This window comes from Thecamonas trahens (genome assembly GCF_000142905.1).
Source record: "Thecamonas trahens ATCC 50062 unplaced genomic scaffold supercont1.31, whole genome shotgun sequence".
Lineage (NCBI taxonomy): Eukaryota > Apusomonadida > Apusomonadidae > Thecamonas > Thecamonas trahens.
In genome coordinates this window covers 98796-124567 of record NW_013657649.1, presented here as the reverse complement: position 1 = coordinate 124567, position 25772 = coordinate 98796, and the positions used below count along the sequence as shown (strand labels likewise).

General features: G+C 63.7%; 10 protein-coding genes across 10 annotated transcripts in view; 6 read left to right on the top strand and 4 right to left on the bottom strand.

The window, feature by feature from the left end:
- AMSG_12044 (uncharacterized protein) overlaps positions 1-582 on the bottom strand; it is a gene marked incomplete at both ends in the record, with an annotated part of 4497 nt that extends 3915 nt beyond the window's left edge. Inside the window, one exon of the mRNA XM_013901218.1 lies at positions 252-582. Within this exon, the coding sequence (XP_013756672.1) occupies positions 252-582 (331 nt within the window). The remainder of the gene's footprint in view (positions 1-251) is intronic.
- An 814-nt stretch (positions 583-1396) lies between these two features.
- Positions 1397-4396, top strand: AMSG_07136 (uncharacterized protein; the record flags this gene model as incomplete). Its single annotated transcript, XM_013901151.1, has 1 exon — positions 1397-4396. One exon carries the CDS (start codon positions 1397-1399, stop codon positions 4394-4396), a length of 3000 nt encoding a protein of 999 aa, XP_013756605.1.
- AMSG_07135 (uncharacterized protein) lies at positions 4074-5357 on the bottom strand. The gene is made up of 2 exons (XM_013901150.1): positions 5131-5357; positions 4074-4890 (listed from the first exon to the last, which is right to left on the bottom strand). Exons 1-2 carry the CDS (start codon positions 5288-5290, stop codon positions 4418-4420), a joined length of 633 nt encoding a protein of 210 aa, XP_013756604.1. The 5' UTR covers positions 5291-5357; the 3' UTR covers positions 4074-4417.
- Positions 5358-5402: 45 nt separating this feature from the next.
- AMSG_07134 (nucleoside diphosphate kinase) lies at positions 5403-6750 on the bottom strand (the record flags this gene model as incomplete). The annotated part of the gene is made up of 2 exons (XM_013901149.1): positions 5403-6662; positions 6727-6750. 2 exons carry the CDS (start codon positions 6748-6750, stop codon positions 5403-5405), a joined length of 1284 nt encoding a protein of 427 aa, XP_013756603.1.
- A 505-nt stretch (positions 6751-7255) lies between these two features.
- Positions 7256-17438, top strand: AMSG_07133 (serine-protein kinase ATM; the record flags this gene model as incomplete). The annotated part of the gene is made up of 5 exons (XM_013901148.1): positions 7256-7297; positions 7419-9143; positions 9179-15550; positions 15596-16252; positions 16314-17438. 5 exons carry the CDS (start codon positions 7256-7258, stop codon positions 17436-17438), a joined length of 9921 nt encoding a protein of 3306 aa, XP_013756602.1.
- Positions 17439-17590: 152 nt separating this feature from the next.
- AMSG_07132 (uncharacterized protein) lies at positions 17591-18351 on the top strand (the record flags this gene model as incomplete). The annotated part of the gene is made up of 2 exons (XM_013901147.1): positions 17591-17688; positions 17829-18351. The coding sequence occupies 2 exons, from the start codon at positions 17591-17593 to the stop codon at positions 18349-18351; spliced, it is 621 nt and encodes a 206-aa protein (XP_013756601.1).
- Positions 18352-20118: 1767 nt separating this feature from the next.
- On the top strand, positions 20119-21897 carry AMSG_12043 (uncharacterized protein; the record flags this gene model as incomplete). Its single annotated transcript, XM_013901217.1, has 2 exons — positions 20119-20136; positions 20494-21897. The coding sequence occupies 2 exons, from the start codon at positions 20119-20121 to the stop codon at positions 21895-21897; spliced, it is 1422 nt and encodes a 473-aa protein (XP_013756671.1).
- A 448-nt stretch (positions 21898-22345) lies between these two features.
- Positions 22346-24707, top strand: AMSG_07129 (uncharacterized protein). Its single transcript, XM_013901146.1, has one exon. It carries the CDS (start codon positions 22857-22859, stop codon positions 24384-24386), a length of 1530 nt encoding a protein of 509 aa, XP_013756600.1. The 5' UTR covers positions 22346-22856; the 3' UTR covers positions 24387-24707.
- On the bottom strand, positions 23718-25293 carry AMSG_07128 (phosphatidylinositol transfer protein CSR1). The gene has a single exon (XM_013901145.1). The coding sequence runs from the start codon at positions 25001-25003 to the stop codon at positions 24398-24400; it is 606 nt and encodes a 201-aa protein (XP_013756599.1). The 5' UTR covers positions 25004-25293; the 3' UTR covers positions 23718-24397.
- Positions 25294-25499: 206 nt separating this feature from the next.
- The window catches only part of AMSG_07127 (uncharacterized protein), a gene marked incomplete at its 5' end in the record, with an annotated part of 2208 nt that continues 1935 nt past the window's right edge, over positions 25500-25772 (top strand). The window contains one exon of the mRNA XM_013901144.1: positions 25500-25511. Within this exon, the coding sequence (XP_013756598.1) occupies positions 25500-25511 (12 nt within the window). The remainder of the gene's footprint in view (positions 25512-25772) is intronic.

Here is a 25772-nt window from a genome sequence, read left to right as displayed (position 1 = left end):
GGAGGCGTGACCTTCTTGTGCAACTATGGACTTACGGTACAACAGTGCCTGGCGAGGCATGGTGCTACCACATGGCACTGTCCCCCACCTCGTGTCTATCCCTCTCCGATGTGCTCTTTCGGTGCCGCAGTCTGCCTCTCCTTCCGAGCGCGCGTGCGTCGGAAAACGATCACACAGGTTGATCAAGCCCGCCATGCCCTACTCACGGTCACACGCACCAGACGAGCTCTCGGACATAGGGATCGCACTACTCCCTTCAGAGCTCGTGCTGCTGCCCTCCGAGGTCGTCCGCTTCCGCGAGCTGCTGGTGTCGTTGGTGGCCATCGTCATGGGCATGATGCCCGCGCTAGCAAGTTGCATCCTCAGCTCGCGAATGGTACTCTCCCGCTCGCGAATGGTGTCCGCAGCCTCCGTCGCCTGCTTCGCAATGGTGCTCGCCTGCTTCGCAATGGTGCTCTTCAGCTCGCGAATGGTGTCCGCAGCCTCCGTCGCCTGCTTCGCAATGGCATTCTCCAAGTCCTTGATCTGCTTCGCCATCTCGTTCAGCAACACCTGGTTCGTCTCCGATTTGGATGCTGCCATGGCTCCTATCGAGTCAAGTATATCGCCACTTCCACCACCGCCGGCCCTCCGCCACTCGGCCCGTGCCACTCGCCGCAGCATGCGCTCCCCTACGCCGCGACGCGTCCGCCATCGCCGCCGTCGCCGCTCCAAGTCACGCCGCCGGCATCTGCATCCGCGTTGTTCGCCAGCCTTTCCCTCCTCGCCTTTCCCATCCAGCGCTGCCAGCTCTGCCTCCTCTCCCACGCCATCGGCCACCACCTCGAGCACTACCACCGCATCGTCGTCTTGCTTGCCGTCCTTGTTGGCCTGTCTCTCACAGCCATGGACATTGTTGTCGCCCGCCACCGCCTCCGACCTGTACCCCCGCCCCGGCCCTTCCACCGAGGTCATACCCGCCCCCGCCAATAGAGTATGTAATGCAGGGCGGGTGAGGTGTGTGTGTGTGTGTGTGTGTGTGTGTGGGTGGGTGGGTGGGTGGGTGTGTGGGTGAGGCGTGGTCGGTCAGGAACAACGCCAGTATGCTGACCAGCACAGTGAAACAGGATGGAGAGGGGATGGGGCTGGTGATGGAAGGGGTTGGTGGTGGCGATGGATGGGGAAGGGGCTGGTGGTGGTGATCGAGGAGGTGTGATGATGAAGGGGATCAGTGAGGGGGATCAATACTAGGATCAATGTGCTACACTTGGTTGCACCCCACCGACCACTTCACACACCAACGAGCAACACGCACGCGCGCGACAGGCGGGCACCACGCCACTCATTCCCGCCTCCTCCCACCCCACCCACCCACCCACCCATACCCATACCCATACCCATACACGTACACACGCTTATGGACGGCGAGGTGCTTGTGCGTGCCGTGCAGCAGCAGGCGGTGGCGCTGCTGGGCTGTCTCCCAGCCGGCGAGCCTGTTCACGACGGCCATGTCGAGGCCGACAAGTTGGAGGATCTGGTCTTCCGCCTTCTGATCACGGGCACCCGGCCGAAGATGTTCTCCTCGCCACAGGCCCAGGCCTGGGCTGCTCTCCGCTCCGCACTCGGCAGCAACGCTCAGCAACTTGATCTTGTTGCCGCACTCGGGAGCGACGCCTCCACCCCGGCGGGCAAGGTCAGGGCCCTCGTTAGGGTCGCCCTCGTCGACAAGAGCCTGCCGGCAGCCATTCGCGCTATCGCCGCTCTCGTCCAAGATGCATACGCTCCTGACGCACCTATGGCTTCCCCAGACCTGGCAGAGGCCGCTGCAAAGGCCCTCGACTCGGTCCTCCACGTCGACTTTTCGCTCTGTGTCAAGGATGTCGCCTTTGATCAGCTGCCGCATCCCGACGTCCACCGCGAGGTCTCGGCCATGCTCGGCCGTATGGCGCTTGAAAAGAACGACGCTTCGCTCCGCTCTGCCACTGCAGACGTTTCTTCTGTCTCTACTGCGCCAGCCAGCGAACATGATGGACCCACTGTCTCCGCCGCCTCGCGCGGCCGCCGCCGCAAGAAGCGCAAGAAGAAGGCTGCAAAGGTTGCCGGCGTCGCTCATATCGACGCACCGGGCGCACCACCGGGGGATCTTCCCGCGCCGTCACCGTTGCGGCCCACAGGCATTGCTGGCTACCAGCGCAAGCTGGCGCTCGCCTCGCCCGGGGTCACGTCGTCGGACGACGCCGCCGTTGACGAGCTGTCGGACACAGAGCCCGACGTCGGTGAGCTGTCGGGTAGCGAGGTCAAGGCCGAGGCCGAGCCCGAGTCGGAGCCTGAGCCCGAGCCCGAGCCCGAGCCCGAACCCACAGCAAGTCCATCGTCGCCCGTGCCGTCACCACCGATCTCGCCGATCGGCGCGCCCGCCGTCGGGCATTTCGACTCGCCAACCGGCTCCACCAGTCGCGGCGGCTCTCCATGGCTGCCGGCTGATGTCGACCCTTGGGCGCTGGCCTCAGAGCAGCTGGATGAAAACCACCCAGACAATGTCAAGACGCACAACCTCATCACGACCGCGCCCGACGACCGCAGCCCGTCGCCGCCGCTGGGGCGGCCGAGCACCAGCCCGTCGGCCGTCGCCACTTCGCCCTTCCTTGCCCTGCCGAAGGGCACGTCACCGATAGGGCGGACCATCGGCAACGGGACAAAGGACACTGCTGCTGAGGATAGTGCTGGCAGCACGGCTGTCGCCGCCTCGCCGCTGCTCCCGTTCTCGGCCATTGTCCGCAAGAATCTCGAGCAGTCACAGTCAGACTCGGGCCCGCAGTTTAAGTTTCGCATTGGCGACCCTGCTCCGTCGACGGCTGCCAAGCTGCCGCGCGAACTCCCTCCCTCAGTCTCGGGCTTGCAGTCGTCGCTTCGCAACCAGGTCATCGCCGCGGCAGCAACCGGCGATGAAAGCGGTAGCAGCAGTCTGCGTCTGCCCGACGACGGTGCGGCGTCGCAGTCTGCTTACGCGGCGTCCAAGCCGATCACTCAGCAGTTCCTTTCGATCGGCGGGCGAGGAGCGGCCGAGGCACTCGGTGCGCCGGCGACGGCGTCGCGGCGTGAAGCCCTTCTCACCACTCTGCTCTCGACTACTGCGGCAACACCGACAACCGCGTACCGCCAGCGAAGCCGGTCGCGGCGGCTGAGTAGGAGCGCGAGCGAGGCCGCCTCCTATCAGCAGTCGGATCCGATGACTCACGCCGATGTGCTGGCGGCCTCGTTTGCCAAGGTCTTCCCTGTCGGCTCGCGAAACGGGTCGTCGGCGCCGGCGCCGGAGCTCAACCTTGCGCTGCTCATGTATGATCGCTGCGCAGGGTTGGCAAGCGTTCGGCCGGTCGCGTCGTCGCTACCGCTAACTGCGTACCCGTGGGAGAGCGCATCCGTCCCGGCCCCAGCGTCGGTGTTCTCGGCTGGCGCCGGTGGAGGCTTCTCGTCCCACGATTTGTACTCGTCGACTACGTTTGGCAGCTCGCCTGCGGCTGCACCGTGGCGCGAGCCGAGCAGGACCAGGGCCGACTCGCTGGCGTCGGTGGAAAGTGGTGCCGGCATCGTGGTGAACCCGAACAGTGGCGGTCTGTCGCCGATGTCGGACTGGGGCTATGTTGACGACGCCGCCATGTACCCGCCGCGCAAGGTGTTGTTCTTTAGCGAGAGCGGGCGGGCGCTCCCCGACTCGGTGGCAGCGCAGGGCGGGCGGTGCTATGGGTGCGGTGTGCCGATCGTGCTCGGCGGGCGAGAGTGCGCCTACTTTCTCAAGTACTTTTGCGGCTCGTGCCACACCGGCGCCGACGAGCTGGTCATTCCGGCGCGACTGTTGTCGTCGTGGGACTCGGAACCATACCCAGTCTCACAGCCTGCGGCGCAGTTTATGCGGGAGATTGCCTGCGAGCCGGTTTTCAAGATCTCAGTCCTCAATCCGAGTCTCTACGCGCGGGTGCCCGCGCTCGCGGCCGCGCACAAGGTCCGCAAGCGGCTGGCCCACCTCAAGGCGTTCGCCATGACTTGCCGGGAGCGTCCGGGGCTGTTGGCTTTGTTTGGCCAGCGGCAACACCACCTCGACAACATCCACTTTTACTCGCTCGACGACCTGCTGCACGTCGATGATCTGGTGTCGGACCTGGTCTCGTGGGCAGAGCATCTCGAGGCGCATGTGTATGGGTGCGAGCGTTGCCGGTGGAAGGGTCATATTTGCGGCATGTGCAACGCCAATGAGGCCATCTATCCGTTCCAGAACACAACTGTGGCGTGCGAGACGTGCGGCTCGTGCTACCATGTGCGATGCTTTGACCAGCGGCGCGACGCGTGCCCGCGGTGCGAGCGGCGGCGGAGCCGCGCCGCATCGTCGGCGACCCAAGAGGTGTCGACCTCGTCAGGCTAGGCTGCATGACGTGTCAAAGTCTTAGGGCACGTCCTGCAAATACCGCTGAATGAACCACTCGATGCCTGTGGTGATGACGCCCATGACCAGCGCGACCTTGAACACATATGTCAGCGGGCTGCGAAGGGTCATCTCGTTCTTCACAAAGTGGCACGGCTTCGGCTCGAGTCCGAGGCCGGCCCGCACGAATGAGGCGGTAAAACCCGAAACTGGCGTCCCGTACGAGGTGCACGAGCACGATGGGACGTGCGGGAGCGTCGGGCAGAACTGGAGGTCCGGCGCGTACGCCATTCTCAGGTGGACCGTGTCAAACTCGATCGAGTAGTGGATCGGGTGGTCAATGTCGCCTGTTGCCACAGCCAAGCAGCTCCCACTCTCGTCGATTCCTTCGATGATGTGCTCGGTGATGCCGGCTTCAAACGAGTCCGAGCACAGTGTCCGCGCTGGCCGCGAGAACCGCAACCTACCTTCGAGATCAATGCTGATGTTGACGTCTGCACCACCACCGGTCCCACCGTCAACATTTCCGTCCCACCACCATCACCCGCCCCACCACCACCACCCACGCCATGGTCATCGTTTCCGCCCCCGACCACCACCATCGTGATCGTCATCGCATCAGTGTGAGTCACGTCACGTCCTCTGACCCCCCCCCCCCCCCCACACACACACACACACACACGTACTCGAGACTTGATAGGGGCGGGTGCAGGCAGCAGGACAGCCACACAGACCACACATGTTGCCGACCCACTCGCCCTCCAGGGCAGCAAGAGTCGGCGAAGTGGTCTGCTTGAGAGCAACTACCTCGGTGGTCTCGGGTACAGAGCTCGCCATTGCGCACAGCACCGCAGCCGCAGCCACCGCCAGCGAGAGCGCCAACCCTGATGTCATCGTCAATGAGAAGACAGGAAGGGGCAGAGGGAAAGAGGGGGGGTTCCAGTCGAGATGAAGACGCCGGAGAGACGTGTGTACACACCCCGCCCAGGCTGCTTGCGGCTTGCCACTAGCGGCCGACAGCCTTCCGCTCACCGAATTGCGCGTCAATGCCACGTCGTGCTGGGAGCCGGGGCTGAAAGACACCCTCGGCCTTACAGCCGGTGCAACAGGGGGCAAGACAGTGTTCAATGACTCTACTCAGAGGGGCTCTACTCCTGGAGAATGCGGAAAAGTAGGCAACCTCGAGCTCGCCGTCGGTCTCGAGATCGGTGCAGTGGATGGCGTTCTTGACGGTGGTGACGCCAAAGCGGGCGCGGAGGGTGTCCGGCCGGACCGCGGCCGCCACCTGCGGGTCGACCGGGCCTGCAAAGTCGCGGAAGGCGGCGACGGCCGACTCAGCGCGGATCTCCAGTGCGAGGCACGGGCCCGAGGTCAGCTGCTCGACCATGAGCGAATACTCGGGGACCATGCCCTTGTACACCTCGAGGAACTCCTCGGCGTCCGCCACAGAGAGGCGGAACATCTGCAGGGCAGAAATCTCAAAGCCCTGGTAGAGGATGGCGTCAAGGATCGGGCCCATGTCGCCTGACAGCACCGCGTGCGGCTTGATCACCACCGCCGTGCAGTTGTCAAAGACAGCAGTCTGATCGAACGAGACCGCGCCCGAAAAGAAAAACTCCAGCTCGCGCGCCGCAGACGCCGCAGAGTCCGACCCATGCACGCCGTTAGCCGTCGCGTTATGGCCAAACTTGGCCCGGATCGTCCCGGGCTCGGCCTTGGCCGGATCCGTCGCGCCCATCAGCGCCCGCCACTTGGAGATGGCCGACGGCCCGGCAAGCTCGAGCGCAATGACCGCATCTGACGTCATAAACCCAACAAGATCGCCAAACCATGGCTGCTCCGCGTGCTCAGCATAGAACGACGCCGCCTGCCGCTCCGTCAGCTTCACCATCCGCGCCTGCGCCACAGAGAGCCCGGCCTTTGACACCTCGTCCACAATCTTGCCCATCGAGATGTATGCATCCGGCTTGATGAGCGCCAGTGTTCGCTCTAGCTGCGACCCGATCGTCTGGGCCGTGTACTCATCGCCGTAGTCGATCACATGCAGCTGCCGCGAGTACACCGTCACCGTCGCCCCGATGTACAGGTCGCTCAGCTCGATGTCCTCATACCGTGTCCGCTTCAGGAACGTCCGCCGGTTCTTGATGTCGTACATCTCCAGCGTCGAATCCTCCACGTAGTAGAACAGATGGTAACGCCGCATCAGCGACGCAAGCGCATCATGCCACTCCACCAGAAACGCAAACCGCTCGTCGAGCACCGATGCCTGCCGGCGGCCCCGGTCCCCCCCCCCCCCCCCACGCAGCCGCACACAGCACAGTCCAGCATACCCATGCCCACACCATCACACCCATAAGTCGCACACACTCCCCCACTGTCTCTTTGTTACACCCATTCTGTCCCCTCCTCGCTCTCCCGCCCTCTCCGTCTATGCCTGGCTGGTAGCGGGCGCAGGTAGCAGGGGCGCGCGCGCAAATTTCAACCGCACCGACCGACCCTCCACCCCCACGCCCTCCAAGCCCTTCCCCCCCCCCCCCCCCACCCCTCCCAATGTCAACCTGCAAGGGGAATATATGCTACGACTCCTACGGGACAAGCTATCTGTAGCTACTTTGGCCTCGTACCATGGCTTGTGCAGACGTGTGGTGCCACTGTCAGCAGCAGGGGAGCGGCCGGTGCCACGGAAGAACGGTTGGTGGGCTCGTTGGCCGGGCGGTCAAGGAGCAGCCGGCGATCACGATCACGAAGTCGGCCATGAGCGAGCGGTGGTACTACATTCAGCTCTGTGGCAGGGGGGGGTTAGCGGCCAGTCTACTCTGCCACATGGCGTGGATACAAGAGAATGAGCGATTGGAGACCATGTGTAAGAAGCTGGTTTCGACAAAGGCTCGCGACCGTAAGGTATGTAGGTGGGGGGCCGGGGGGGGGTGGTTTGGGGGGTAGGAAGGCTGGGCGCAGAGTGCGACCTTTTTCGGACGGTGGGCGACGATGGTACTCACTTGTGGACCATGGGTGTGTGTAGGCCGGGCTGAGCTTGTACGACCAGCTTCTGGGAGGGGAAGCCAGTAGTGTGCAGGCTGTTCAGGATGTTCTCGACCGCAACACGAGGCAGGTCGAGCTACGTGGCGAGCGCAACCTTGTGACATGGATGGAGGTGGTCAAGGCTCTCACGACGCTTGTCAACCGTGAGGGCGACGCCGTGGTGAAGAAGGTCCGCAGCGGATCGGCTGTTGGGCGAAGCGTGTTTGCCATGGGCATGGCCGCTTTTGGCACGGCTTCCAACGGCGACCGGCCGGGCGCTGCCATGCATTCCATTATCGCCATGGTCCTCGACTCGCGCGAGCAGGTGCTTTACCCCGAGGCGCTGGCCTTCTTTGAACACGCTGTCCTTGTTGTCAACAACGACTTGCTCGTCTGCGGCTATGGCCGACACTATCTTCGCATCCTCATCGACTGCCTCTCCTCACCGCTGGTGGCGTCCAAGCTCGCCGATGACCATGAAGTCGTTTCCAAGCTCGTCGACACCCTGGTCCGCCGGACAGCCCTCGTGGTCGACCCAGACCTCTCGCCCGACTTGGGCAAGCTCGCCGCATCGGCGCTACAGTCTCTCATCACTGCCGATGTGTGCGATGTCAAGCCCGAAATTGTCAACGACATGCTCGGCCAGCTGAGCCAAACGCTGGCCGCGCTCGGCCCTCGCCATGCCGCGAGCAAGCTTGCTACCGCCCTTGTCACCCTAGTCAACCTCATTCTCGTCCGATATGGACTCAACTCGGTTGAGGTTGTCCTTGAGCTGTGGCGCGGCCCACTGATGGGCTTCCTCGAAGCTGCCTGGACCGGCGAGCTCGACGGGCCGGGCCCGCGCGCTGCGCTTCGCTCGCAGCTCTGCCTCCTCGTCCAGCTCATGCTGCGGCTGGCGTCACCCGGCACCACCGGTAAGCTCCTGCCCGGCATGCCGCGTCTCGTCGAGCGCGCCATCGCCGAGTTCTCTGCAGGCTCCCTTTTGAACAATATCAAGAGCCAGATCAAGGTCACTGACTCATCGGCCGGCGTTCCGCTCAGCCTAGCGCCGCCGACCGCGGGCGCGCCACCACCGTATGCTGTGGCGCCAGCCGACGATCGGTATGTGACCCACGGCCTTCCGTCGCCGCTCGGTATCGATGCCTTTGCCACCGCCGCTGCCGCCTGGTACCACACTCAGTTGGCGTCGTCGCCGCCGCGGAAACACACTGTGCCGCTTATGCGCCTTGTCAGCTCCGCCGTAGCTGCCCTCGACGTCGAGTCGTCGTCGCTCGACGAGATGGCCGCCTCGTCGTGGCTTCTTTTCCTCGGTTACCTTGTCTTACATGGCTGCCGCCTCGTCGCAGACATCCTTACCGCCGGCGTAGTTGTTCCTCCGCAGCTGAGCATGATCGTCGGCCAGCTCGTCGGCAGCCGCCTTCTCCTTGGGCCGCTTATCAACGTGCTGGAGGGACTGCAACCCGACAAAACCGAGCTCCACGCCAATGCGCTCTTTGCTGCCGGTGCTATTGCGCACGCCGGCGTCGTGCTCCAGCCTGCCGCACATCTAGTCGCCCTCTCCCCCGGTCCGGCAGCTTGGCTTGAGTTTGTCGACGTTGCGCTCCGCTGCGCCCCGCTCGTTGATCCTCACGTTGCCTCTCCGTTTATCTGCATGACTACCCGCCTTCTATCGATCCCCGAGCTGGCGCCGGCGCTGTCGAGTGTTGTCGTCGCCAACGCCAGCCATGTCTTCCGGCTCCGGTTTTTGCGCTTCTTCGCAAGCAGTTCACTGGCGATGCGCTTGGGAATCCACCCGGTCACCCTGATCACTTGCATGCCCTTGCTGCCCTCGACTTTCTGGTCGCGCTAACAGCAACTGGGGCTGAAAGCGCCAGCGTCACTGACCTCACCACCTTTGCAGCTGTTTTGAGCACCTCGCTCCCGCTGCGAGTCACTGAGCAAGCGCTTCCGTCGCTAGCTGCACCATCGCTTGTCCCAACATGGCGTTCCACCGCAAGCCACGCCGCTGTCCTCGAAGACATGCTGCTAACACTTGCTGCTCGGGCTGTCCACTCATCCGCGCCCTTGCTGCGGCTCCCTGCCGCGGCGCTTCCGCAGGCAGTCCTTGACGGACACGCCGATCCGCGCCGTGTGCCCTCGGCATGCTCGGCCCTTCATGAGCTCGGGCGCGTGACCCTCACGCCGAACGTTCTGGCTGAGGTTCTCGATCGTATTCCTCCCCGTCCGTCGTTCTCCTCCAGAGGGCTTCTCGCTACTAGCAACGATCCAGCCGGGCTCGAGTCATTGACAGCGGTATTGTCCAGTCTGGTCGAGGCTGCGTTGGCTCCGGCTGCTACATCCGCACAGACTGGCCAAAAGCGGCAACGAGGCAGTTGTGCAACCATTGCCAGCCTCTCACCTGCCGCCCAGATGGCAGCCGCTGAGCGCGGGTGCTGCGCGCTGGCCCATGCTTGTGCTGTTTCCGTACTGTACGAGACCGACGGTGGCGCTGATGCCCACGCGAGCAACATACTTGACGCTCTGGCCGATGCCGCTGGCAAAGTCATGGCCCAGGTCGTTCTACCTGCGACACGGACGGTCGAGGCTGCCATCAAAAGCCCAGGGCAGGGCGTGGCTATGCTGGCAGCCAGCGTGGGGCTCGACTCTTTTATCGCTGCACTCGCCAGCCTCGGCGCCATCGCCGCTGCCATGGCCACACGGGTTGCAGCAGCCGTTCTTATCGACGGCTACTCGGGCCTTAGCGCGGTGGTCAATGCCGTGCTAGCCGACATAGATCTTGCCAAGTGGACGCGCAACAGCCTCGGGCCAAGCCCATCGCCGCAAGCGGCCGGCTCGAGCAGACTGCTCACCGGCCGAACTTCGCGCGATGCCTTTGACCCGGGACTTCGCAGAGGGGACGGCCTTGGTCGGTTTCGGATATTTGACGACAGCACGAGTCTGTCCCAGGACATTGACGACGGGTTTTCACTCGGCTCTGAGACGAGCCATGCGTCACAGGCATCGTCGATCTTCGGGCGGAAGCGCAAGCGGCGCAAGATGGTCGGCGGCGACGACGTGGCTGGCGCATCGCGCAGCGGGCCGCCCGACATGCTCACGATCACGTCGCCGTCGGTTGCTGGGGTTGTGGCCCTCCAGGAGTCGCCAGGTGCCATGGCGCGCGAGGGCTCAGTCCATATTGTTGATGCATTGCTGACGCCGCAGATCAGCGCCCCCGGCGCGGTCCTTCTTGCCGCCATGGACGGAGTCACTTGCGCTGCCGCCGCTCTCGCCTACTCGGTTGACGACGACACTGCCTGGGCCGACACGCTGGGCGAGGTCCACGAGCAATGGCTCTCACCGATGCGGACTCGGCTGGAAACCACGCTGCACCGCGACGTGGTGGTCATGGTCGAGGATCCTGGACTGGGGTGCCTGGCGCTGTCTTCACTGGCAATCGGGTACTGTGCGGTCGGACGCGCCCTGGTTGCCGCTGAGCCAAGCGCTACAACCGACGACAAGGCCAAGTTTGTGTCGGTGTGTTTGGCCTCTGTCATGCCTGTGGCTCTCGAGTTGACCAAGTGGCTCGAAGTGCGGGTGGTCGGCACGCATGCGCTGGTGGCGATGGTGGTACTCGAGCTGACGCGGGTGGTAGAGGTGGTGCCGGTTGTCGCGGCGCAAGCGGTTGTTGCTGCTGACCAGAGTTGCAATGGTCAGTCACTGCTTTCCGCCTTTGGCGATGCTGTGCTCCATGTCATTGTGCCAGGGATGAAGGAACAGGTTGTGGGCTGGCGGGCGCGGAGCTTGCTGGCCGGGCGGGTCTTTCCCGCCGTCCACCTATCGCCGCTCAATGACTGTTTCGCGATCGAGGTACTGATGGCCGGCTTTGCAGACGCGGCGCCTGGGGTGCGAGCAAGCTGCACCAGAGCGGTCCAGGCACTGTTCTCGTCGCTCAAGCCGAGCTTCCACTCAATGCTCCTCGACGACATCTCGAACTTGATGCTGGACGAACAGCGCGCTTCTGCGGCTGGCGCGTACATGCTGTTTGCGCAGCTGCAGCCGGCACTTGCGCAAGCCTCGATCTCACACGAGTGCTATGCTGTGCTCGAGTTGCTGCGAGTGAGTGCGCACGTTCCTGCTCTGGGCTCAATGGCCAAGGGTCGACTGGAAACTGGGGCCAAGGCACTCGGCTTTGGTTGCCCCTGCGAGTGGGCGGCCCGCCATGCCGGCTTTTTGGTGGCCCAGTGGCTCTCCGCTGCAGACGGCGATGCTTCTACCCTTCGCCAGCTAGGCGAGTTGATGGCTGGTGTTTGCGGGTGTGGCCAGGTGGCGCGTGACGGGCCGCTCTGGTGGAGCCAGCTCCTGCCGGCCATTGTGCCGCGGCTGGTGCTCGCCCGGTGGACTGATGCGCTCAAGGTACTCGCCCAGCTGGCCGGCCTCTCGTCGGTGCGCAAGGTGGTGAACGCGGTGTTTGGACCGGTCTTCGCCGGTTTCGTCCCGCTCTTCTCGGCTGGCCACGACTCCGCTTACGCGCTTGCCGACACTCTGATGGGTGAGTATCTGCCGAAGCTGCTCAAAGTTCCGTCACTGGATGCCACCGCCAACGCCAACCTTGACCTCATGGTCATCTGGCTACTGCGGAGTGTAGCGCTCTCGCCAGGAGAGGCTGCGAAACTGGTCGAGTTCCCCGACGAGTGGCATGTCGGCTCGACCGATGTAACAAGGCGGCTGCAAGAGCTAGCTAGCCTTGATGTCTGTGTCAACGACGATGACGACGACGATGATGATGATGATGATGACGACGGCGGCAGGCCCGAATTGGCGCGGCTGTCTGGAGAAAGCCCTGATGAGGTCGGACATGCCTGCGCGACGGCAGAGGTTATTGCGTACTCGCCCGAGGTGGTGGAGAAGGCACTGGTGCAGTTGACCAAGTCGAACCACGGCGACGTCATGACCAGCGCGTGCGTCCATGCGCTTTTTCTGCACTTTAACGGATGGATTGCACAGGCGAAGCGGAGTGAGCACAAGCAGACGCTCTTTAAGCAGTTGGTGTGGGCAGCGCGGCGGGTGCTTGGTGATCGAGTGCTCAACGAGGGACACCTCGCAGGCCTGGTGGTCAACGCTTGTGTGCGGGTGCTGGGCGACGACGCCGCACTAGCCGAGTCGGCGCTTGCAGTGCTAGGCTGGCTGGTGACAAACGGCAGGAGTGAGGTGGTGGCGCAGCTAGGCGAGCTGCTGGTAGCTCACACGGCTGGTCTTGCACGCTCTGACATGCAGCTGTCGGTCCAGATCAAGGCTGTCTCTCTGCTGGGCCTTGTTCTCTTGCCAGCCAGCGAGTGGCGAATCGAAAGTGTGTACGGGTATGCGGTACTCGCGCTCGATGCGAATGCAGACGAGCGTGTCGCCGCTCTGCAAGAGGTGGTGCGAGGCTGGCGGAGCAATGACGATGCCGGCCAGCACAAGCCATCGATGCGCCGGCGGCGATCATCGTCGGCTGGAAGAGGTGCGGCGTGTGCGGCAGCAAGCTCCGAGGCCAAGGCTGCGGCGTACTGGTTTGTCCAGCTGGCTGAGCACCTGGCTGGTCTTGCGACCCGCGAAGCGCGGGTCCAAGAAGTCGCGCTTCGTGCGCTGGCTGTCCACATGGAAGGCTGGCTACATGCGGGCCCGCGAATTGTGCTCTCGGATGACGAGGTGGTGTCCAACGCTGGGAGCGCGCTTCTGGCCACACTTGTCGAGCGGGTGTGGGGCATCGCACGGCGGGCTGACGGCGAACGTGCGGTGCTTGCGGCGAGCGTGCTGGGCAGTCTTGGGGCACTTGGCTCGCTGTTTGAGGCGCGGCGGACCCGCGAGGCGCGCGATGAGGCATGGCTTCGGATGGCACCGCTCAACAGCAGCGGCAAGCGGGTTTCGGCCTCGCTTGCGGTGATTAGCATGCTGGAGCGTGCACGCGAGCGTGCGCGTGGCTCGTACTCGATGTACGGACCAGAGGTGCGGAGCGCGCGGATGCGGGCGCTGGAGGCATGCCAGAACAAGCGTCTGACGGCGAGTATGGTCGAGGCAAAGCGAGTCATTCTCACGGCAGCTGTGGAGCAGCTAGGCGATGCACGCGAGGATTTGAGTCGACTCAGCTTTTTGCTGCTGATGAAGGCCGAGGCCGCACTGGGCTCACAGTGGGGCCAAGTGAAGAGGAAGCTGCCGCGAAGTGTGCAAGCCGTGCTCCAAGTCCCGTCGTCTGGGACGTGCTCGTCGCTCTCATCACTGCTGGTCTGGCTCTGTGCGGACCTTGCGTTTCCGTTCAAAGCGTCGCCGGCGGAGGAGGCAAAGTGGGATGTGTCGCAGTTTGCCGCCGAGGCGTCCGACTCGTTTCGGGGTATGTGCCGCGGCGCAGGCGAGTGGGGTTGGGCGCGCCGGGCGGCACTTGCGCTCTCTTTTGTCTCGTGCGTCGGTCTGTTTCGGCTCTTGCAGCCGCTGCTGGTGCACTCATCGTGGTGGGTCACGCTCTCGTTGCCGCTGCTGTATTTTGAGGCAGCTACTCGGAGTGATGAAGAAGAGCGAGCTGTGCTCCACACCGCACTGAGCGGCGATGCAACGCGAGTGCTCGAGGCGGCAGTCGCAGTCGATGCCAGAAGCGAGGCAGTGGCGGATGCAGGTATGCTGCTAGAGGTGCTCGCGTTTCTGCGGCGGCAGGCTGTCTTTGCCGACGCCGACAAGCAGCCGCTCGAGTGGGCCTCGAGCCTGTGGCTGGACCTGGATCCTGCAGTTGTGGCGCGGGCGGCTGTGGCATGCGGGCGGAGTCACTTTGGCCTCGTCTTCGTTGACTCGTGGGGCCTACGGTGTCGGTCCAACGCCGGCCTGGACAACGTACTGCTTGAGGTGTACTCGGCGCTCGGGGAGACTGAGGCGGTTGCTGCACTCGGAGTGAGCGCGGGCGTGGATGACGTTGTGCATCTAGGCGAGCTCTACGCATCGCAAGGTGCCGGGACACGTGCGCTAGCCTCGTTTGATGCGGCGCTATGCGAGGGCGCCGGTGGTGCTTGTGCGCGAGTTGGACTTGCGACTGTTCTCCACTCGCTGGACCACGGATTTCTCTTTGGCCTGAGCCTACAGGCGATGGGCGATCGAGAGGTGCCGAGGTCTGTCCGCGAGCTGGCCGCCGGGCGGGCGTGGCGCGAGTCTGTGTGGCGTAGCGTTTGCGAGGTGGCCGGAGCAGCAAGTGCAGTTGAGCCCGAGGTCAGGCTGCGCGGTGAGGTCGGGTCCGAGGAGCAGTTTGGACGCGCATTGGCGGCGTTGCAGCGCGGCAAGCCCGAGGAGCAGGCGCAGTCGCTGCGCGCAGCGCGCGCGCGAGTGATCGAGTCTGTCAGCGGCGGAGTGGCCGAGCACGAGGTGCGGAGCGAGATGCGGACCGAGACACGAGTAGGCAGCGTGATCAAGCCAGACGTGCTGGCCGTCTTGCCTAAGCTCTACGTGATCAATGCAATGGAAGGAGTGGCGAGCGGCGAGTGGAGTTGGGACATGGACGGGCCTCAGTTTGAGATTGCCGGCGGAGTGGCACCGCTGACGCCGTTTGAGGCTGTGGAGCGGGTGATGTTGGTCAAGGCGTGGCTGCTGAGCGCGTCGAATGCACGCAAGGCCGCGGTAGGCGTGCTGCGGAGCTTGAGCGTGCGGGCGGCAGAGGCTGGGCAGTACAATACGGCGCTGATGGGTGTGGCGCGGCTAGTGCGAAGCAGCAATGGCGAGTCGCTCGGTGAACTCGCGCTTGACGAGGCCAAGGTGTTCTGGCAGCTAGGCGAGAAGCGCAAGGCTGTGGCGCGGGCGCGGGCGCTGGTGGGGCGACTGGAGAACATGGTGCGAAGCCAAGCCGAGACCAAGGTGCTCTCGTCAGCGCTGCGGCTGATGGGGACGTGGCTGTCGGAGACGCGTGGCGAGTCGTCGTCGGTCATCATCGAGCGGTACTTGGAGCGGGCGCGGACACTAGAGGCGGCGGGCAGCGGACATGAGGTGACGGCGTCATTTGAGGCGATTGCGCGTTACACAGATGAGATGTACCAGGCGTTGAAGGACCAGGAGCAGTCGCATGAGGGCCGCGAGATCCGGCGCTTGCACGAGCGCCGAAAGGCCGAGATTGTCAAGTTTAAGCAACAGCTGGCCGAACTGGAGGTACGCCGAAAGAGCTCGAGTCGAGGCACGCAAAAAGATCGCAAGAAGATTCTGCAAGGGCTCATCAGGGCGCGGACAAAGGAGTTAGGTGTGGACGAGGCGCGGCTGCGCGTGCTGGCCAAGTCGCGGAGCGTGCTGCGCGACAAAGCGCTAGATGCATACCTCTCGTGTCTGGCTTGGGGCTCTGAGGCAGATCTGCGGGTGTTTCGGCTCTGCTCGCTCTGGTTCGAACACGCAGACGACCGTGAGGTCAACATTCGTGTGGGTGAGCGGATCGGCAATGTAGCTTCGTTCAAGTTTGTGCCGCTGGTGTACCAGATCAGCTCGCGGCTGGGAAGCGAGGATGGCTCCGGGTTCCAGGCGGTGCTGGGAAAGCTTGTGGAGCGGATGGCGTTGGAGCACCCGTACCACGTCTTGTACCAAGTGTTTGCACTCGCCAACGGCGAGCGAGCCGCCGGGGCGTCGTCGTCGTTCCAGACCAACCAGGTGAAGACCGCAGCGGCGCAGGCGCTGCTTCGGCGGCTGCAGGCCCAGCTGCCGCGCGGGCTGGTGGCAACGATGGAGATGCTGGTGGAGATGTATCTGGTCATTTCGGAGCTGCCTGTTACGCAGGAGCAACGGCGGCTGCCGCAGGCGTTTTCCTCAACGGCGGCGGCGGCGCAGATGGCAGAGCTGAACAAGCTCGAGCTGGGGCTCTTGGCGGTGCCGTCTTTGGCGCTGAGCCTCGCGTCGGACGGCGAGTATGGCGACGTGCCGCGTGGAGTCGTTTGAGGATGCATTTGACGTGGCGTCGGGCATCAACATGCCCAAGATTGTGATGTTGCGAGGAAGTGACGGACGGGCGTATCGGCAGCTTGTCAAGGGCCGGGATGACATGCGACAGGATGCGGTGATGCAGCAGGTGTTTGGCCTGGTCAACGCGGTGCTGCACGGGCGCGGCTCGGCACGGGCGCGCCAGCTGCACGTGCGCACGTACAAGATTGTGCCACTTGCGCCACGGGCTGGGTTTCTTGAGTTTGTCGATTCGACTGTCCCGCTCGGCGAGTATCTGTTCAAGCCGGTGTCAAGAGTGTGGTCCGACTCGGCGCACGGGCGATACCATCCTGAGGAGCTGACGTACTCGTCTGCGCTCAAGATGATGAAGCGAGTGGCGGAAGGAAGCCGTGAGGACAAGCTGACGATGTTCCGGCAGATCAAGGAAAACTTTACGCCTGTCCTGCACAAGTTCTTCCTCGAGCGGTATCCGGACGCGGTGGAGTGGTTTGCGCGGCGGAGCGCATACACCCGGTCTGTGGCGGCCAACTCGATGGTCGGATATGTGCTGGGCATCGGCGACCGGCACTCGTTCAACATTTTGCTAGACTCTTCGAGCGGCGAAGTGGTGCACATCGATCTGGGAGTGGCGTTTGAGCAGGGCCGCGTGCTTTCGGTGCCCGAGCTTGTGCCGTTTAGGCTGACCGCCGATGTTGTAGACGGCATGGGTGCCACTGGGGTTGAGGGCCTGTTCCGGGCGTCATGTGAGGCGATGCTGCGGGTTCTCCGGACCTCGCAGGAGCTCTTGGTGACGATTCTTGACGTCCTTGTCCACGATCCGCTCTACCGCTGGTCGCTCGCGCCGGTCAAAAAGTGCCAGCTCCAGAACCGCGGCAACGACAACGAGTCGGAGCTCGCTGCGCTCGAAGCCGCCAGTGCTGGTGGGAGTGCAGGCGGCGCACCGGCGTCAGCCAAGGAAGCGGAACGAGTGGTAATGCGAGTCAAGCAAAAGCTGCAGGGCTTTGAAGACGGCGAGCTCCTCTCGATCTCAGGCCAGGTCAACAAGTTGATTCTGGAAGCCCGGTCCGACGAGCTCCTTTCGCAGATCTTCTTTGGTTGGGCACCGTTTGTGTAACGAGCTGTATCGCACGCGCGTCTTCGGCCGGCTGGGTGGGGCCATGTCAGCATGACGCACCACCACCCGCCGCCGTGCGGCAGGCAACAAAGCAGGCCGAAGCGCCCCACACCACACCGCCCTATCGCACTTTACTCTGACCGCAGGGAACAATGAAAGGCATCACACTCAAGGTCCCCAGCCCGGTCACCTTTGCACGTGACCGGGTAGTCAAGCTGGTACTCTTTGCGGACAAACTGTTCATGGACCTGTAGGTGGATGGCATGTGTGGGTGGGTGTGGGACCGGAGTTGGCCAGAGGTGGCCAAAGTGCGCGAGTGAAAGGGCTGAATGGCGTCGGATGGCAATTGCTGATAAGAGGGAAGAGGCGCGGGTGGATGGCCGGCGATAGGTTCCTCGGCATCTGCGGCTCGATTTTCATCTCGGCCTTTTCGCAGGTGGGCAAGTTTACCGAGACGGACAAGTGGTTCATTCCACTGACGATCCTGCTGTGGCTGTATGTGGGCAACCAGCGGCGGACGGCCGCGACGCTGTTCAACCCGTTTGTGTCAACATTTTCCATTGCGGCAAGAGCACGCGAGGGATCCTGGGCGGCGCAAACGCCTCTGGTGGGTGGGATCGGTGGTGGGAGTGCGGAGGAAGGTAGTGGGACCGGGGGCGGCGAGCACCCGCATGCTATGGAGTACCTTCTTGTCTCGACGGCGCCTCAGGCTTCGTTCGCCTCGCGGGTTCTTGACGTCGGCGTCCAGCTCGGCTACATCGTGCTGTATGTGGCGCTCACGCCGCGCAACACCCACTCGGTCCTCATCTCGTACTACTACTTTATGATTGCTTTTGTCACCATCCGCCTGCCGATCCTCTTTATCAAGCTCATCAACACTTTCCGTGAGCGCAAGGCGTCGAGCCCTGTGTAGTGGATATGGTGATGTGATGTCACAGTGGTGGCTAATCACGCATGGCAAGCCTGCCGAAACGTTTACTTCCTCGCGTGTCTGAGCGAGCTCAATGGTACGTAACGGCGGTGGCCTGTATGTGACGGCTGATGTGACGTGGATCCTGCCTGGACCGCTGTTGTAGTGGCCTTATCCAATGGCTGATGACTCGCAAAGTGTAGGGCTTGATGCAAGGCCAGGCACAATGACAAGCAAGTAGATTGGTAAAGCTACAACCACAGCCTTGGCCAGATTTGGCCGGTGGCCTAGCTCAGCCCGTCGCCCAACCGATCAATCACTGGCTGCGCCGTGTGCTGGTGAGCATACTGGCATTTGTTCCTGACCGACTATGCGTCACCCACACCCACCCACCCACCCACACCCACACACACACACACACACACACACACACACCTCACCCGCCCTGCATTACATACTCTATTGGCGGGGGCGGGTATGACCTCGGTGGAAGGGCCGGGGCGGGGGTACAGGTCGGAGGCGGTGGCGGACGACAACAATGTCCATGGCTGTGAGAGACAGGCCAACAAGGACGGCAAGCAAGACGACGATGCGGTGGTAGTGCTCGAGGTGGTGGCCGATGGCGTGGGAGAGGAGGCAGAGCTGGCAGCGCTGGATGGGAAAGGCGAGGAGGGAAAGGCTGGCGAACAACGCGGATGCAGATGCCGGCGGCGTGACTTGGAGCGGCGACGGCGGCGATGGCGGACGCGTCGCGGCGTAGGGGAGCGCATGCTGCGGCGAGTGGCACGGGCCGAGTGGCGGAGGGCCGGCGGTGGTGGAAGTGGCGATATACTTGACTCGATAGGAGCCATGGCAGCATCCAAATCGGAGACGAACCAGGTGTTGCTGAAGGTGCTGACTAAGCGGATCGATGCCTTGGAGAGCACCATTGCGAAGCAGGCGAGCACCATTGCGAAGCAGGCGACGGAGGCTGCGGACACCATTCGCGAGCTGAAGAGTACCATTCGCGAGCTGAGGATGCAACTTGCTAGCGCGGGCATCATCATTCGCGAGCAGGAAAGCACCATTCACAAGCTGACGGTGCAACTTGCTAGCGGCGGGCATCATGCCCATGACGATGGGCCACAACGACACGGGCCGAGTGGACGGAGGGCCGGGCGGTAGATGGAAGTGACAATATACTTGACTCGATAGGAAGCCATGGCCAGCATACAATTGGGAGACGGATCAGGTGTTGCTGAAGGTGCTTAATAAACAGATCGATTCCTATGAGAGAGCACCCATGCGGAAGCAGGCGAGCATATTTACGAAGCGAGCGACGGAGGCTGCGAACACCATTCGCGAAGCAGGCGAGCACCATTGCGAAGCAGGCGACGGAGGCGACGGAGGCTGCGGACACCATTCGCGAGCAGGAAAGCACCATTCACAAGCTGACGGTGCAACTTGCTAGCGCGGGCATCATGCCCATGACGATGGCCACCAACGACACCAGCAGCTCGCGGAAGCAGACGACCTCGGAGGGCAGCAGCACGAGCTCTGAAGGGAGTAGTGCGATCCCTATGTCCGAGAGCTCGTCTGGTGCGTGTGACCGTGAGTAGGGCATGGCGGGCTTGATCAACCTGTGTGATCGTTTTCCGACGCATGCGCGCTCGGAAGGAGAGGCAGACTGCGGCACCGAAAGAGCACATCGGAGAGGGATAGACACGAGGTGGGGGACAGTGCCATGTGGATAGCACCATGCCTCGCCAGGCACTGTTGTACCGTACATGCATGGAGTTGCACAAGAAGGTCACGCCTCCCTCCGCGTTGCGCCAACACCAGGAAAAGGTCGCGAAATGCTGTTTTGGTGGCTCAAGCCACAGCCTCCCCATCGAACACCATCACCAGCCCCTCCCCCATCCATCGCCACCACCAGCCCCTCCCCCATCGAACACCATCACCAGCCCCTCCCCCATCGAACACCGCCACCAGCCCCTCCCCCATCGAACACCACCCCATCACGATCACCAGCCCCTCCCCCTTCCATCACCACCACCAGCCCCTCCCCTTCCATCACCACTCCATCGATCACCACCCCAGACCCACACGCCGACCACCTCACTCAGCCAAACCATGCTCGCCAGAGTGAGTCGGTGCGTGGCACAGGCTATGACGCATGCCGCAGTTGCTGGGCGGGCCATGCCATTGCGAAGCGGGCACGCGCAGGCCAGGGCGGCGGTGGAAGCGGCGCGGCGGCGTGAAGCGTCAGGCGGCGGTGGCGACAGCGGAGGTGGCGGCGGCGGAGGCGTGTTCCCGACCTTTACGCGGCGCGGGGTGGTAGCGGCGTCTGTGGCCTTTGCGGTGGCGGCAGGATCGTATGGGGTGTACATGGCCGACGGCGACGATACGGCATATCTGCTTGCCACCGCGCCGCAGCTGGTGGCGGGCCGCCACTGGAGCCGGCTTCAGGAGGACGATCTGGAGGGTCTGGCGGCTGCTAGTGGGACTAACGACGCGCTCAAGGCTGTCCTCGCCCGCGAACCTGAGGTGCTTCGCCAGCTTCTGCGCGTCGCTGCCCTTGCGCCGGAGCTCAGCATGCGCAACGCTGCGTCCAAGACCCTCGACAATGTGTGCCAGGCTGCGGCGCCGCAAGTCCGCGCCTCCGTGCTTGACTCGGACGTGGTCACTGCCATGGCTCACATTGCGGAGGACAAGAGCATGACGCTGGTGGTCCGCAAGAACCTGGCGTCGGCACTTGCCCATCTAGTCGCCAACACGCCTGCCGACGAGCCGCTCGCCGCCGCCCTTGTTGACAACGTTCACGTCCACAGCGCCCTGGCCAACGCAAGCGACAACATTTACATCCGCCGTCGCGCCTTTGATAAGGCCGCTGCTGCGCTGGCCATTGCTGCCCTTGAACGGCCAGAGACTGCGAGCAAGATTGGCGTCGAGCGGCCGGAGCTGCTGGCCCGGCTGGACAAATTGGCAGAATCGGCGCGGGCGACGCAGGCGTCGTGGCTGGCCTCGGCCGGCGACAGCATTGCAGACTCAGGCCTGCTCCTCTACCTGCACACTGCGCTGGGCGGTGGCGCGTGGGGTGCGCTGCAGGCGTTCCGGGCAGGCGAGAGCTCGCAGGCAATCGCCCGTGCTGCGCTCCGCACCTCGCTCGTCACTTCGCTCGTTCCCATCTGCGTTGTCGGCGGCATGGTCACCCTCTACAACTATGTCCGGCGCCAGGTCGACGATCCACTCCCGCTCATGGCCTTCCACACCGGCTCGATGCTCGCCCTCTACCCGCTAATCTTCATCATGCCCGCCGTCGACGCCTGGGCTCCTATGTGGATCGGCGGCCATGTCGTCGGCTTTATCTCCTTCTTCACCTATCTCTACGTCACTGACGCGGACCTGCTCAAGGCCGACGGCGAGCTGCTGATGCGTGACACCGCCATCGCGGAGACCAAGGGCCTGGCCTCAGGCCTGGCCAACACGCCCGATCTCGCGGCTTTTCTCCATCTCGACGAGGTCGCTGATGATGCCGGGCCAGTTGCGCTCGTTCCCACGGACAAGTAGGTCAGCCACGCTTGCCGTCAGCACTGTAGGTGATACGGCCTACATTCTCGCGGTGATAAAGACGAGATCACGAGCACGGCTCGTAGCCGCGACCGATACCGCATCTACCCGTACACATCGTGTCAGCAGGCTGGAGATTGCAAACGCGCCTGTGCACTCCTCGCCTCCCTCCTCACGACATCCCGTCCTCCATTGGCCTCTGCACCCGCCGAAATCCTCGTGCAGGCCACGTCGCCGAAAACCACCGCCATGCCGTGACGGCAACCGGCCACGGCACACGGCGGCACGCATGGCCCACACGCACAAGCCAGTGGAGCCCCCGTCGAGCAGTCCGACAACAGCACCCCACACCCCACACCCCGCACACATACACCCGGCGTGCATGCAGGGTCACGGTGCGGGTGAGACAGAGGCGGAAGCAGGGCTCAGGGAATGGCCCGTGGTGGAGGTGGTGGGGCGGGCGGCGATGCCGACGGGAGCAGCGGGGGAGGACGGCCGAGCAGGGCGAGGCTGCGGTGGCCGGCGGAGGATGCGAGGCGGAACGCAATGCCGCTGGATCTGGTCGAGGATAATGTGACCTGGCGATGGCTGACGGTGGCGGCTATGGTCTCTGTCTTTGCTGCCGCTCTCGCCATCGGCTATCCACTCGCTCTGGCCTCTATGGCCGTCGGCGAGGTCACCGAGTGGCTTCCGGCCAACGCCACCGGCCCGGGATCGCCGCCGGTGGAGATCGAGCACAACAAGGGAACCGCCACCGGCATGTACAACATTCTCCTTGCCACTGCCCTCTCCACCCTCCTCATGCATAGCTGCGTCTTCTCCGGCGCCGGATCGGGCCGCTCGGCCACCGCTGCCCTCACCTCCGCGCTAGGGACCGCCTCTGTCGTCGTCGTCGTCTGGCTCTTCTACCTTGCCGCTCCGCACAACTCGCCGTGGGCTGTGGTTTTATCTGGGGCTCGATGGCCTGCTTGGCTGCCGTAGGTGCCGGCCATCTCGTTCTCGCTTGCCTGCGCGCCACCAAGGGCACCGCCGCCGTGGATGGCTCCGGCTTCGCCGTCAGCCATCGCACGTGGGCACGAACCTACACGACGGCGCTGCTCGACCCGCGCCTTGCCCGGCCGTCTTGGCATGCTCCTGTTGCGGCGCTAGGGGAGTGGGAAGAGGTGTCATCTTGGAGCGGTGGATCGGAGGCGAGCCAGGATGACGACGTGCGCAGCCGAGGTAAGCCACCGCCGCCGCCGATCATGACTGTTGTTGGCATGGGTCTGCCGCGGCCAGTCTTCTCGCCGTGGTACCACACCTGGAATGAGACCGAGCGTGAGCTTCATCATGAGCCGTCAGCTGCTGTGCGTTGCAAGCTCTACTTTGTGGTGCTGGCAGAGCAGTTTGTGGCCGCTGTGACTCGATGGTGCGTGGCCGCGCATAACGCCTGGCGTACACGCAACGAGTCTACCGCCACGCCGTGGTGGGCTGTAGTCTACTTTCCGCAGCGGCTGCTGTTTGCCGCTGCATCGGGCGCTTACCTTGTCCTCGTCATCACCGTCCTGGGCATTTACTACGCCATCGAAGGTTGGAAGGTAGCAAGCGAGATGCCCGGCCCCTGGGGTGGGGTAAGCAAGGCAAGTGCACTCGCGCTCGGTCTTGGCGCAATCATCATGTTTGTACTGGTGATTCTCATGACCTGGCTCATGTTTCGGCGGTATCGTCAGCTCATCTTGCAGCTGCGGCGCGGAAAGTACGTCTTTGATCCGCGGCAGTTTGCGCTCACCGATGCCTCATACTTTGTGCCGTACCACATCGTGCACCTCGTACTCGGCAGCTTTGTTCTCATGTTCATTCTCACTCTTGCGCTTGGCATTGGCCTCCTCACGTTCTTTGTTCCGGCGGTGCGGTCGTGGGCGGTGACTGCGGCACGGCATCTGCTGGCGACAGTTGTCGTCAATGCTGTGGTGTGGTGGCTCCTCCGCAGCGTCTTTGTGGCCGTCTACTTTGACGACGGCGGCCTCATCCGCAATCGGCGGTGGTTCTCGCTCTTCGACTACCTCTCGACGTACCTCAACTTGGCGACTGGGCTTGCAGCTGCCGTGAAGCGGCTGGTCTGGGCGCTGGTCATTCAGTTTGCCATGCTCTGGCGGCTAGACGTGCCGGCCTATCCGCGCGGCTACGAGGCGTGGGACGCCGGGTTCTCGGCCTTTGTCGGCATGCTCCTCCTTGACCACCAGTACAACTCGCCGGTGTTTGTGGCGGCTGCCGAGGTGTTTGCAGCATACGGCGTCATGCCCGTCGGAGGTGAGGCTACTCCACTGCTGGTGCCGGTCGATGCTGCCAACTGTCGCCGGCGGGAGCCGCCGCGCTCGCGGCGGGCGCGCAACCGTTGGCATCTTGCCTTCACCCTTGTCCGCAACCCGGAGCTCGTGGCATACCGCGCCCACCACCTGGAGGTTCTGCGAGCGTCAGGCATCGACCTCAATGGCAAGCCGGGCCTGTGATGGTGCGGGCGTCACAGCTCATCGTGCGGCACGTAGTCACCGGTGCCAGAGAAAAACTCATCATCATCATCGTCGTCGTCGCCGCCAGCGTCGCCCGCAGTGGCGCCGGCGTCGTCGTCGTCACTCATAGAGAGAAAGGCGGTCGGCGAGCGCTGAGCAGCGAGGTCGTCGTCAGTCCACAGCTCGGACTCGGCAGCCTCGCCAAAGTGGTCGGCGCTCAGCAGATCGTCGTCGAGAGTGAGATTTGCGGCGACTGATTCCGGGAGCGGGAAGAGGACGCCGAGCGGCGAGACGACCGGATCAAAGACATACTGCGAGGAACCGCCCATTGAGGCGAGCAGACACTCGGGCGCAAAGTGAGCGGCCAGGACGTCCTTGTAGTCGGAGCCGACAAACTCGATCTTGGACACGGTCCGCTTGTCGAGCATGCCCTTGACAAGACGCCAGACGCCCGAGAACACCCACGGAGCGTTGACCATCCACATCTTTCCCAGCCGCTCAGGGTACGAGGTCTGCAGGACCTGCAGCACGCCACGAAGCATGGCCGTGTCGTAGTTCTTCATGGACGAGCCGGTAAAGTCGACGATGACGGCAAACTGCGAGACCGGCGGATACATCCAGGGATGGCGGTCTCGACCATGAGCAGGACGTGGTGGACGGCGGGCTCAGGAGGCCCGCCCTTGGTGTGCGCCCGCATGCGGACCACAATGACCGGGCGGCCCTGGGCATCAACTCGGTGCAGAAAGGCCTTGCCCGGCATCAGCTGCTGGGACATGCCCTCCGAGTCAATGCTCAGCGCCTCGATGCCCTTGGCCGCCCGCCACTCTAGCGCCGACCGCAGCATCTCGCTCGCCTTGCTTACGTTCATGGCCCGCGCCCGGAGAAACCTCAGCCGCTGCAGCGGCAGCACCTCGGGGAACTCCTCGCCCAGCGCCGCCACCCCTGCGGCTTCCTCGCTGCTCAGCTCGCCCACCACCGCCTCCTCCCACGCCCACCGCCGCCGCCGTCGTCGCGCCCTTGCCTGGCCCTCCCTATCCATATTTCAGGGGAGAGACACGTAGAAGGTAGGAGGGGGTGGAGTGGTGGGAGATACGGGAGTGGGTGTGGTGGGGGATGCGGGAGTCGGTGTGGTGGGAGTGGCAGCGCGAGTGGGTGTGAGAGTGCCACGTGACCGTTCCGCCACCCGCCGTCCCGGGGCATGGCCATCATGACCACCATCACCACCATCACCACCATCACCACCATCACCACCATCACCACCATCACCACCACCATGATACATGATCACCATCACCACCAACTCCAGGGAATCACCCTATCCACCTCCATCCCCACCCGATCACCAATCCCCTACTCCCCCCCCCTCCCCCCCCCCCCCCCCCCCCT